Genomic DNA, 12,777 nt, shown 5'->3' on the forward strand with positions numbered 1-12,777 from the left:
CCTATAATCTACAATTTGTACACTGACCATCTGAGAAAGAAAATCACATAAGGAGCAAAAAGAGAGGGGGGAAAAAGATTTAGCAGTGCAAACTATTTATTTCAATTTAATTTAATTTTATCATATTTATATCCCGCCCTCCCCAAACGGGCTCAGGGTGGCTAACAACAGTTAAAACATAAAAATTAAAAACGATATACAATAAAAGTCATTTCATACAATTTACAGTCCATAATAATCCAAGATGGGTACTGATATTGCTAGATGTTATTTAGTGCTCTACACTTATATTGGAGGTGCCAAGGAGAAAATGGTGTCTGGAGATTGTAAAGATGTCTGTAATCCTAAACATGCTTACTTAGGAGTTAATATCCACTGAATGGTGGAACTTAGTAACAGTTCACAGGATTGGGCTACATGAGGGACAGCCCATATTCCTACATTAGTTAAGCTAGAGAGGTAAAAACTTAATTTTGTAACCCTTGCCTTAACCATGACATTCTTAATGAAACAAGAGTATCTTGCAGAAGAAATGTAATTATATTAACTTTCAGGCTTACAGGAGCATTTTCCTGTGTTATTCTAACAAGCTACCTATGCAGTACTTTCTTCATTAACTGGAGAAAAACGCAAGCCCTTTTAAAAAGTAATAAAAATCTGCTCACTTGATGTAATGCTACATAATAAGTTCTAGAACTTTTATCTTAGCGCAAGAGTGATTATTCCAGCTATCTGCATTCCTGGTTCACTAAAAAGCCTTGAAAAGCACAGATTACAAAGCAAAACAAAGATATCACAATCATATTAAAAGATGTTTTCTGCTGCAATTGAAAACAGAAAAGTACACATGAAGCAGATAAAAGGTGCCAAGGCTCAGCAACCACGGAGACGTGGACCCAAGTTAGGGCATAATATTTGCAGCAGAGATTCCATTTCCTATCAAAAATACATACAAGAATATAATTCCCTCCTCCTGAAAGTATATGGAACAACATAAGCAGCAGGTATATCCTTCTGCTCCTCTACTAATAAGCTGCCCCACCATTGCACCCGCACATTAGGCAGTTCATGACAATGTTGTATAATCACACTGGCTGGAGTGTGTTGTTCTTAATTTTGCAGCCTAGTTCCATTGCATCATTTGATGTTTGTATAACATCATCCTTGTTTCCACTATTTTTAATTGGAATATAGTGTTCTTATTGCATTGTCTTTAATTGTGTAATCTGCCTTTTAATTGTACTATACTGCCCTTAGGGCAATTTTTTAAAAACTGTAATAGTCCTGGCATGAAAGGCAGACTATAAATCTAGTGAATAAAACCATGATTGCATAATCTGCCTTTTAACTGGAATACACTGTCCTTATGGCATTGATTTAAGCACGTAATCTGCCTTGAGTCCTAGTGAGAAAGGAAGACTATAAATGAAGTAAATAAAATAACAGTAAGAAATAATCTGGACATAGTGGTTCAAATGTGGGTCCCGTGGCGCAGAGTGGTAATGCTGCAGTGCTGCAGTCGGAGCCCTCTGCTCATGACCTGAGTTCGATTCCAGCGGAAGCTGGATCAGGTAGCCGGCTCCAGGCTGACTCAGCCTTCCATCCTTCCGAGGTCGGTAAAATGAGTACCCAGCTTGCTGGGGGAAAAGTGTAGATGACTGGGGAAGGCAATGGCAAACCACCCCGTAAAAAGTCTTCCGTGAAAACGTGAGAGCAACGTCACCCCAGAGTTGAAAACAAATGGTACTTGCACAGGGGACTACCTTTACCTTTTTTTTAGTGGTTAAAATATGAAAACCAGGCATTTCATAATAGAATTTAAAACATTTACCGCGGAAGAACAGTCTTGTGAAGACTAAATGAAAACCCATGCTGTGGCACAACAATATGTAAACTCATTTTTCAAAGGCTTTTAAAAAATCTAAGCAAACAAACAGCTTGGGAAATGTGCAAATGAATACTTCCTCGCACCTTTGTAACCCATCGTAAGTTACAGTTTCGATATAATCAAATCGGCTATCCACCCAGTAAACTCGCTTTGATACAATATCCAAAGTTATCCCAGCAGGCCAGCCTAGCTTTGTTTTAACCAACTCTAGACGGTTTGTTCCATCCATGAAGGCTCTTTCCACTTTAGGATTGCCAGAACGATTATCCCAATCTGAGAAAAATAAATAACTATAAAAGAGGAAAAAAAGTTATAGTATTTTTTTCAAATTGTTTCATCACTTAAAGCCAACATCTCTAAGCATGTTAAAATTAGTTACCTGGACAATTCTAGCCTCATGGATGTAATTCAGTCCAACTGGACTTACAGATATATGACAATATACTGATTGTTTACAAATAATTTCACCCTGCAAGGAGTGTGATGGGGAATACAGAAGACCTTTTGGGGGGTAGACAAAGCCCAGAAGGAACTCATTTGCATATTAGGCCACACCCCCTGACATCACCATTGTTTCGCAAAGGGCTTTTAATAGAAAAGGCCTAGCAGAAACTCATTTTGCATTATTTGCATATTAGGCCACACACCCCTCGTGCCAAGCCAGCTGGAATTATGTTCCAGTGCGGTCCAGCTCAAAAACAGGCCTGACTCTGTCCACCTTGGAAGTTGTCATCCTTTTTGCACATCTCCTCTGTTGCCCATCCTTGATGCCATGTTCAACAAACTCTTCTTCCCTTATCCATTAAGAAATTTCCAAGTCACAGAGAAGACAAAAGAGCAATTCATGTACTGCACCATCAATCAGATACTACTTCAAATGGTGGTTGCAAGAGAGCAGCTGGTTGGGTGAGATAACTTATTAGGTACAGTTTCATTGTATGGATCCTCCGAATCATTCAGAGGATCTCTCCAGTGCTGCACACAGACTTGATGCCTTTCCCATACAAGTGGGTTTAATACACAATGAAACCCCAGCTGAAGACAAACAGACCCCAAGCCTATTTCAAGAGGAGCTGATTAACATAAATTAGGCTGCTGCAACAAAGCCACTCAGATGACTGGCAGGCTACACCTACTAAGGCAGAAAAGCAAAGTATTAAACAAGATGTCCAGTTCATTTGACAATTCTGAATCCATGCCAATTAATAGGAACCAGACTGTGAACCACAGTAAAAATAAAAATCCCCCTTGAACCAAAGCATAACTGCAAGATACCACCTCTGTTTTCATATTCAGAACATATTCACTGAGCCTGTGAAAAGTTCAAAGCAGCTACACCGTTAGCTTACACCAACACTAAGGAGTTGCAAATGCTTCTCTCCTCCTAGATGTGACCAAAGTGCCCAGACCTAGATTCAAGTGTCGCTGCTCCTGAGATCAACATCAGCAGAAATGAACACAGAAAGATAAAGTTGAATGGGCACAAAGTCTCAAAGGGAAAGACTCAGTTAATGTTTATTATTACCCAGTCTGTAAACAAAAGGGATTCAGTTTTATCCAGTGTTATTACTCACCCCACAGTAGGATCGACAGCCACTCCTCTAGGGTTTCCCAAATTTTCTGCAATAAGTGTTACACGATTGGTTCCATCTAAATTGACCATGTCAATTCTATTGACGCTGGTCTCCACTATGTACAGCTTATTGTTAATCCAGTCCACAGCTAGATTTTCAGGTGTGTCAACTGAAACATTTAAAACTTCACGGATATCTGAGCCATCAATGGCAACTGAAAAGACCTGGAAATTAAATTTGAATTAGATTGATGGCATCTTTGGATATTCATTTGGCATGTCAGTGCTAAGAAATACACAAAATTTCTGTGCAGCACATATCTATAGGAGAAAGTTTGTCTTGAATGTAATATTCCGAATTTCTTAACCATAGTTAAGTGATGTGGAACAAGCTATGGGCTTTATATTCTTCCCTCCCCCCTTCTTGCACTAATTCTCAGCTTCTTTCAAGGTTTGCTTTAATCGTAGCACATTTCACATTATCCATGATCTTTCCCTATTCTCAGAGTCCAGTTTTTGCAAACTTTGGCTATGAAGGAAACTTCCTAGTGGTAACTATGTTATGTTAGTTAGAGCTGTGACTAACATAAACCATGGAAGAGACTGAGGAACTGGTTCTCTAAATAAGAAGGAGGAAGTATACAAGCATGCTACATGCTCACAAACACCTAAATCCTGTAGGGTATGGACAGACAGATAGATAGATGAAGCTATAGAGAGGAATAATCAAACCTCAGCTTCAAGCTACTACAAATGCATGTATGGAGAGGAAGAAGTCTATGCCCTGTTCACCCATCTTTTAGCCTCTTTTGCTTTAAACCAAAAACTGGTGTAATTGAATTAAGAAGACACTGAAAGCTAAGGAAAGGAAAGGTCCCCTGTGCAAGCACCAGTCATTTCCGACTCTGGGGTGACGTCGCTTTCACAACGTTTTCACGGCAGACTTTTTACGGGGTGGTTTGCCATTGCCTTCCCCAGTCATCTACACTTTCCCCCTCAGCAAGCTGGGTACTCATTTTACCGACCTCGGAAGGATGGAAGGCTGAGTCAGCCTCGTGCCGGCTACCTGAAAACTCAGCTATCGCCGGGGATCGAACTCAGGTGAGCAGAGCTTAGGACTGCAGTACTGCAGCTTTAACACTCTGTGCCATGGGGCTAAACTCATTGATAATTTCATTAGCTGGCTAACTTAGCTTCATAATTAATTGAACTTCCTTTTCTATTCTATCAATTATGAACCATTATTAGGTTGCATTGATTATGGTAGGTAAGAACTGCCCCAGCCATAGTTATAAGGACTGTGAATGTGCCCGAGTCTTAGTGATAACCAGGGCTTTTTTTGAAGCAGGAACTCCTTTGAATATTAGACCACACACCCCTGATGTAACCAGTCCTCCAAGAGCTTACAGTAGGACCTGTACTAACAGCCCTGTAAGCTCTTGGAGGATTGGTTACGTCAGGGGGTGTGGCCTAATATGCAAAGAAGTTCCTGCTACAAAAAAAGTCCTGGTGGTGATAACAGATGCCTCAACAAGTGTTCCCTCAAAGAAATAAGAAAATATTCATATTTCATTGACAGATTTTCTTGTGGCACTTCCCATAAGTTCTTGTAAGGAGGACTTAATTTATCATTGTATCCCAATGACTGAAATTTAGGATTGATATTTGTGTGCTGATACTCATTTAATGAAATGTTTGTAACTTTCCCCCAAAGAGTGTTTTAAGTCCAGATTTCTACCCATGGCTTCTGTGTAAATTTCTGACAAAACCCCCTGGCAGACCACACAAGCACCAACGCTACAACTTTCACCAAGACACATCAGGCAGAAACAAGATGTATTACTGTAGGCTATCTTGCCCCTGTAGTCCTGAAAAGAACTCAGAGTGCCTTACAAGTTAACAAGCAGAGAGGAAACTCACCCCTCACCCCACATCAGCAGAGAGATTCAAAGATTGAAACCAAGAACTGAACAAAATATTGGCGCACAGTACATAAGGCTGTCAATATTGCTTACCCAGTGCTCAATTATCTGTAATATACTTTATCTGATTTTTATCTTCTTGGAGAACACAGAACTTTCACATTTGCAACGATCAAATGTCAAGAAATTACCAAGAGAAATACATCCAGGTTTGAAAGAATGTCTACTATTTCTCTTAATTAGGTTTTTGGACTCCATTTCCAATAATATTCAGAGTTACTCAAGAGAGTGCCATATAATGGCATGCTTTGTTTGATATTTTACATGTAAGAGCATAGCTTGCAAAATGTGGTAATTATCACAAGACCATCTCAAAGTTCGTTTTTGTTGGAAAACAAAGAAAGGCAGTGCATCTGGTCACAGAAATGAAAGGTTATCAACACATCCTTGCTCTTGGATCTTTCTACTTCCAAAAATGCCATTTTGCTTGACTTACTTTATCTTGCACTGTATCGGTCCAAAATACCCTACGCAGCTGAAAGTGGAAGTCCACGCCAACAGCCACGCCACGATTCCAAGACTGTATTAAGGTTTGAAAACTCCTTCCATAAACGTCTCCAACCAGCAAATCGCGGCCATTGGAAAAAATAATTGAAGCAACTCCCGCTGAAAGTACACAAGACATGGATATAATACACGGATCTCCAACTATTTTGAATCTGCAGACACCTTTGGGATTGTGACATGGGGTGGCGGGCACAAGCACAAAATGGCTGCCGGAAGAGGCAGAGCCTTCCCTTCCCTTCAAACTAGTTACCCTCCTTTCCTCCCAGATGATGCTGCTCAGCAGAAAAAGAACCATGACACACAACCCGCCAACAGGTGGAAATGAGGATAAGGACCAGCGCAGTTTACATTCCTCCAAGAAGATGTTTGTGCTGTGATTGCAGCTGCTGAAACAATCTTTTTTCACGGTGAACTGAAACAAGCCCCACCTGGATCTATTCACTTCCTGAAAATGCTTGGCAGGTGCCAGAAAAGGCACCCATGGGCTACATATTAGAGACCCCAGGGCTCTTTTTCTAGCAGGAGCTCCTCTGCATATTTATTTATTATTTATTTATTTATTACATTCAATTTATATCCCGCCCTCTCCACAAGCGGACTCAGGGCGGCTCACAACATCATACCATACAATCAATCCAATAAAACATATAAAACCATAATTTACTTATTTCAATTTTAAAACCATTCTATGGCGCTGCTTCAGTACAATATAAGCGGTATTGAATTCTCGACTGTGATCACCAGCTTCTATAAGATGTCCGGTGGCAGCCCTTTTTCAATTAAACAGCAAAAGCCTGCTTAAACAATTCGGTCTTACAGGCCCTGCGGAACGCAGACAAATTAGGCCATGCCCCCCTGATGTAGCCAATCCTCCTGGAGCTTACAGTTGGCCCTGTACTACGAGCCCTCTAAGCTCTTGGAGGATTGGCTACATCAGGGGGGCATGGCCTAATATGCAGAGGAGCTCCTGCTAGAAAAATATATAATATAATATATGCTTGGTCCTATGGAGTACTAACAAAACTGAAGTTTGATGGTGCTTTTCTGTTGATACCACCAGCAGGGCTTCTGGAAGGCCGGCAACTAGATGGTGGCATGAGATACAAATGATTGTCCACAAGTTTATGTGTCTGGGCTTGGAGCCTGTGCAACCAGCAAGAGAGCGACTTTGCAGCCCATGTGGACACCCAACAACAGTGCACCAATTGCACCCAACAACAGTGCACCAATGAAGACTCTGCATCAGGCTGCTTCCTAAGCCATCACAGCAATATGGCATGATGCATGGCAACTACAGAGTTTACCAGTGAAAATACTCAGAGAACTATAAGTGGAACCTGACTTCTGTTAAGATACCAGAATCTCACCAGTGGTCATGGTGTCCTTCAGGACCTATGCAGCTAACTGCTCTGAATTGAACCTTCATTGCAGCTCACAGATGGGCTCGAGCAGGCAAGAGCAGAGAGGAAAAGGAGGCATTTCTGAGGTCACAAGCTACTGAAACTGCATTACTTCCTCCCAAACCAGGGTTGCTGACAAAAGCAAGACCCTGACTTTCTGACTGCAGCCTCTTGAGCTGGAGGAAAACTGTGTAAGGATGCAATGGAGTATTCTTAGGGTAAGGTTCCTCCAAGAGGCAATGCTGCTCTACCACTGGAGATACAGCCTTTACCCTGTAAAAGGGATCTGTAGGATTTATTTCCGTAAATTTATATTCCACCCTTTCCTGTGATGGGCTCAGGGCAGATTCCAACATAATAAAACCATTACAACCAACAATAAAACATCAGTACAATTAAACAATTAAAATAATAGATCAGAATTGATTTATGACGGCCTGGGTGGTGTGAGCACATAAGGCATAATTATCGTAGGCACTTCTGCCAATACCCCACTTAAAATACCTTCTGCCAATACTTCTGCCAATACCTCACTTAAAAATTTAACTCAGGTTAGCCTAATGGGCATTCATTCGCAGCTTATAAACAGGATGTCCAATAGTGAACAGTGCTAGTCAACAGAGAATGACTGGACTATCAAATATCATTGGCAGTCTTCACAACGCGACCAGATGATTATTTGTTGGAGATGCTTTAGGCTGATCCTGCATGGAGCAGGGGGTTGGACTAGATGGTCTGTATGACCCCTTCCAACTCTATGATTCTGTGAAATATAAAAGTATACCTACTGCATAAACTGTTCAAAATCCAGTTCTTTATGGATGACATGACAATCTTAGTACAACGGACCAATGGGCATATTACAATTGTAGTACAGTTGTAACCTGTGAACTTCCTTGCCTGCTCAAATGAGTGCCCATAAAAGTCTGCCCAACTGTATCTACGTCCAGAAAAGTATTAATTTGCTAGTTTCCTACATGTTCGAACAAATTACTGCACCCTAGGCAAGACTAACTTCTGGCACCCCGCCCCCCCCCCCAATGATAATGTCACCGAGTCACATGGGAGATGCCCAATCTGGTGCCCCCAGAAGACCAGCACCCTAGGCAATCACCTAGTTTGCCTAGTGGCAGGGCCGGCCCCGATCTTAGAAAGCATTTCATTCATTCGAAAAGTGAAAATACATTCACCCAAAAATTTTTTTAATGATCTCTCATATTTTCAAATTTTTCCATCAGAAAACCCCAGTCTTCATATATTTAGTTGTAGTTCCACATCTGAAGTATACATAACCATCTAAAACCATCCAAAGCAGAATTACAGCCTTCTAAATTCAGCAAATTCAATGGGACTATGAGGGCATAACTCTATTTAGGATAATGCTGTAAAATTCCCTTACAACACTACTGATAACTAATGTATATGTAAAAATGCTTAGGAAAAGCTATTAATTTCATTTTAAGACTATGCAATTCCATCCCAAATTTAGCACTTTAAAAATACCATTCATTTCACTGGTGGTGTTACAGTCATGCTTAAATCTCACACTGGTAGTCTTCTAGCAGCAGCTGGACAAACGCTTCTCAGGGGTGCTTTAGGCTGATCCTGCACTGGATTAGAAGGCCTGTATGGCTCCTTCCAACTCTATGATTCTGTGATTCTACACAGAAGTCAATGACAGTTAGAAGTCCTTAATTCAAGGCAGATTTTTCTCATTGTTGTAACATCCTTTTTAAGCAAACCAAAGTAACTGATTTGACAGGAAAACTGGGGGAAATGTTCTGGGTTAGATCCTAGGGTGCTATTCAATTGTGGCTACGCCAGTTCCTCTGACAGATCAGCTTTTCTGTTTGTGGTGGATGAGGCTATTTCTGCCAATAATTCTGCCAATACCCCACTTAAAAGTCCCAGTGTGCCCTCCACACAATGTCTTCAGGTCCACTGACCTGAAGGACTGTCATTTCAGGAGGTACAAAAGACCACACTGAAAGGAAAGAGGCAGGGCAGTGGCCTTCCTGTAGCATAACTCTGCTTCTGTTGCTTAGGATCCTAAGACAGCAATAGCAACAACTGCCTGAAACCAAAAAGATGATGGGGAAAGGACATGACAACTGAATGCTGGGAGGTACTGCAGGGTTTTAATCATGCCTGCATTATAATCAAGGGCATTTATCACAAGCATTTAATGGCCTTCCTTTTAAGTGGCTGCAGTTTGATAAGATAATATGAGCTCTTAAAGGATCAAACAAGGAAAATTTAGCTTCTGGAGCTACTGACTTACATGAGGTATTGGCTCGGCAGTGGCGGTGATGCTCGAGGACGTATCCTTCCATACAGTGACACTGATGGTGGCCGACACGATCTTCACATCCTTGGTCACAGACACCCCACCTCTTGCAATCATCAAAGTCTGGGTAAGAATGGAAAGGGTTACAAATGTTACTGAACATATTTTCAACCTAAGGGAAGGAATCGTTTTCCCTTATGCAGTGTCCTGACTGATAATGATTTTTTTTTTAAAGCCAAACAAAACCTTTCCTTTTTTTCCCCCTTTAAGACATCATTCTTAAAAATTCACCCAACCACCAGATCACTATTTCTTTTCTATGCGATCCAACCCAATGAGCCATGAGGCAATTCTTTGCTGAGCCAATCTGGGGCCATTTTTTATTCTCAGTTCACACATACAGACACACACACATCACATACAAGTATCATGCTTTCTCAGACAACGAGACTGCCTACCAAGATCAAAATTCCTTGCAAGTAATCTTTTCTTGTCCTGACCCAATAGCACAGGCTAGCTGGGATCGATGGGAGACCACTGAGGAATACTAGGGCTGTGACGCAGAGGAAAGCAGTGGCAAAACACCTCTGTTAGTCTCTTGCCTTGAAAACCCTACAGGGTCACAAGAAGTCAGCTACTGACAGACCAAAACAGAGGGGGAAAGTTTTTTTCAAAGACTTGGAGACCCTCCACCGATCATGCCATGTTCTGTGCATTAAGTGTTGTGCTGTCAAGTCTCTTTTGATTTATGGCAACCCCATGGCGCAGAGCAGTAAAGTTGCAGTACTGCAGTCCAAGCTCTCTGCTCACAACCTGAGTTTAATCCTGGCTGAAGCTGGGTTCAGGTAGCTGGCTCAAGGTTGACTCAGTCTTCCATCCTTCCGAGGTCGGTAAAATGAGTACTCAGCTTGCTGGGGGGCGGGAAGTGTAGATGACTGGGGAAGGCAATGGCAAACCACCCCGTAAAAAGTCTGCCGTGAAAACGTCATGACATGATGTTACCCCAAAGTCAGAAACGACTGGTGCTTGCACTTTACCTTTATAAATTAATGCACTCCAAAATGTCTTATCGTTAGCAGCCATTCTCACGTCTTGCAAACACAGGTCCAACCCATTTTAGAGAATTTAAATATGCCACTATGGTACAAAGTGCCAAAAAAGTGTCCAACCAGATCACCTGGTCCAACTGTGTGTGGATTCAGGCCCTTGCAGCATTTTTGGCTGACCAAAATGGCCTCGCTGGCCACAGATCAGATCTACGGCAGTTGTAACATCTAGTTTGGCTCTAAGAGTGACAGGCTCACGCAGCATCACCAGCTGCAGCACCAACACCCGCTTCTTCAACATATTTTCAATAAGATTTAGGTTTCCTTAAATTGCTCACAGACCGACAGTCAACTTTGGAATATGCAGCCTTTGTGTAGCACCGTTTTTACAAACTGCAATAACTGCAATGACCTGGCAAAGCAGGCAGAATGTTAGGCCTTGACACAGTTTCCAATCCAGGTTCAGAAATCCCAATTCCTCCACAGCTATCGAAAAAGCAGGTAGTTCTAAGTCACCACTGCCCTGCCCCATCCTAACCCATTTTAATAAATAGATGGATGTGTCTGAATCTGAGTTTATTCTAATGTGCAGCCAGACACAGTTTGTGCAGCAATAATAAAAATGTGCAATGACAACTAAGTTTGTGTGATGCAAGGAAGATGGGGTATACGAAGGAGTTAAGTTTTGTTCTTCAAAAATAAACAAATAACAAAACCACACAAAAAATGAAGATGAGTACATTTCCTCAGTCATTTTTCATTCCTTCTTCTCTTGCTTGATTCCTTCCTTCTTCCTCTTCCAAAAAGTTCTTTGTGTGTATTCATAGATGGGCATGAAGGGGGGGGGGGGCTACACTGGTTGATTGTGTACTTTGGGGGAGGGACTTAGACTAATTAGAATCTTCCCAGAGCTCTTGTGACAGGCCAGGAAAGAAATTGAAATAAATTTTATCTCCATGTTATTTAAGAGTTTACCCAATCTGATCCAGGGCACGAAAGACTGCTTATGGCATGAAATAAAATCACAGACAAGTTTATGCTACACAGAGCTGTTTGGCCTGACTTCTGTGATTTATGAAAACTGTCCTCCCTCAAATATCAGGGGCCATTTCCCAAATAGCTCCAAGATATTCCTGAGAATCCTGTCTAACTGAGATGGATGTTGTCTAATCAACTTCCTAAATTATTTGAAGTATTTTTATCACATGGACAAAAACAAATTTCTGGGTTAGTTGCAACCGTTTGAAAGCAAAGCTCGTCTTCAGACATTGTCCCTGAAGCCAGACTGTCTCTTATGCTCTCATCCAAAGACATGAAGCCACCAGAAGATTATTGACACTAATCTGGACTCAGCTTTTGGCATTAGCAGATTAAACACCTTCACCTCAATAAACATTAGGCCAGCGGAAACTAGATCACTGTCCAAGCAAGCGACTTTTCTGTCGCTCTCCAACTAAGGCAAACATAACAGCAAACCAGAACTCCCTGCTCACAGAGATGATAAACCTGTCCGGGTTACACCACATCAGACTGTAGATGGGGACTCAGACAGATGAGTGCTCCTCGAAACCTAAATATTTCTGAACATCCAGAACTCATGTCAGGGAGAAGATTAAGCTACATCTTCTTCCCTTGACACTGTAGTTGCACTAAGACATCATGTACAAACTGAGGTTTGACTACAGTCCTTGTAGCACCTTAAGATTTCATGGGCATATGCTTTCAAAGCATCCTTCTGAACCTGGAGTTTGTTCACAGTGGTCAGGCCTCAGATTCAGTGGGAGCTCACAGGAGCACAGCTCCTAAACCTTTCTGAGAGTTCCTCCTCCTCCTTCTGAGAGTTCCACCTCCTCCTTCTGAGAGTTCCACCTCCTTGTCTATTGAATAGTCTGTGCAGCTGCATAACAATCCCTGGATGAGCTCCACCACCTATTTTTCTACACAATAACCCCTGACAGTGGTCATGTTGGACTTCTGCACACCAACCACCTTCCCCTTGCATGAGGTGCTAAGATTGAAGATGCAAGCTTTTAATCAAAATCTACTTCTCTGTTATGTTCAAATGAAGTGCCTGAAAGTGTCAGCTTCTCACTT

The 12,777-nt window shown here is 41.6% G+C and overlaps 1 protein-coding gene across 1 annotated transcript in view; it reads right to left on the reverse strand.

Annotated features, from left to right (window-relative positions):
• The window catches only part of LRP2 (LDL receptor related protein 2), a 204,885-nt gene that overhangs the window by 122,568 nt on the left and 69,540 nt on the right, over positions 1 to 12,777 (reverse strand). The window contains exons 10-13 of the mRNA XM_060257327.1: positions 9,632 to 9,760; positions 5,880 to 6,049; positions 3,463 to 3,686; positions 1,972 to 2,178 (exon numbers count right to left, since the gene is read on the reverse strand). Of these exons, the coding sequence (XP_060113310.1) occupies positions 1,972 to 2,178; positions 3,463 to 3,686; positions 5,880 to 6,049; positions 9,632 to 9,760 (730 nt within the window). The remainder of the gene's footprint in view (positions 1 to 1,971; positions 2,179 to 3,462; positions 3,687 to 5,879; positions 6,050 to 9,631; positions 9,761 to 12,777) is intronic.

Source organism: Heteronotia binoei, chromosome 16, assembly GCF_032191835.1.
Source record: "Heteronotia binoei isolate CCM8104 ecotype False Entrance Well chromosome 16, APGP_CSIRO_Hbin_v1, whole genome shotgun sequence".
Taxonomy (NCBI): domain Eukaryota; kingdom Metazoa; phylum Chordata; class Lepidosauria; order Squamata; family Gekkonidae; genus Heteronotia; species Heteronotia binoei.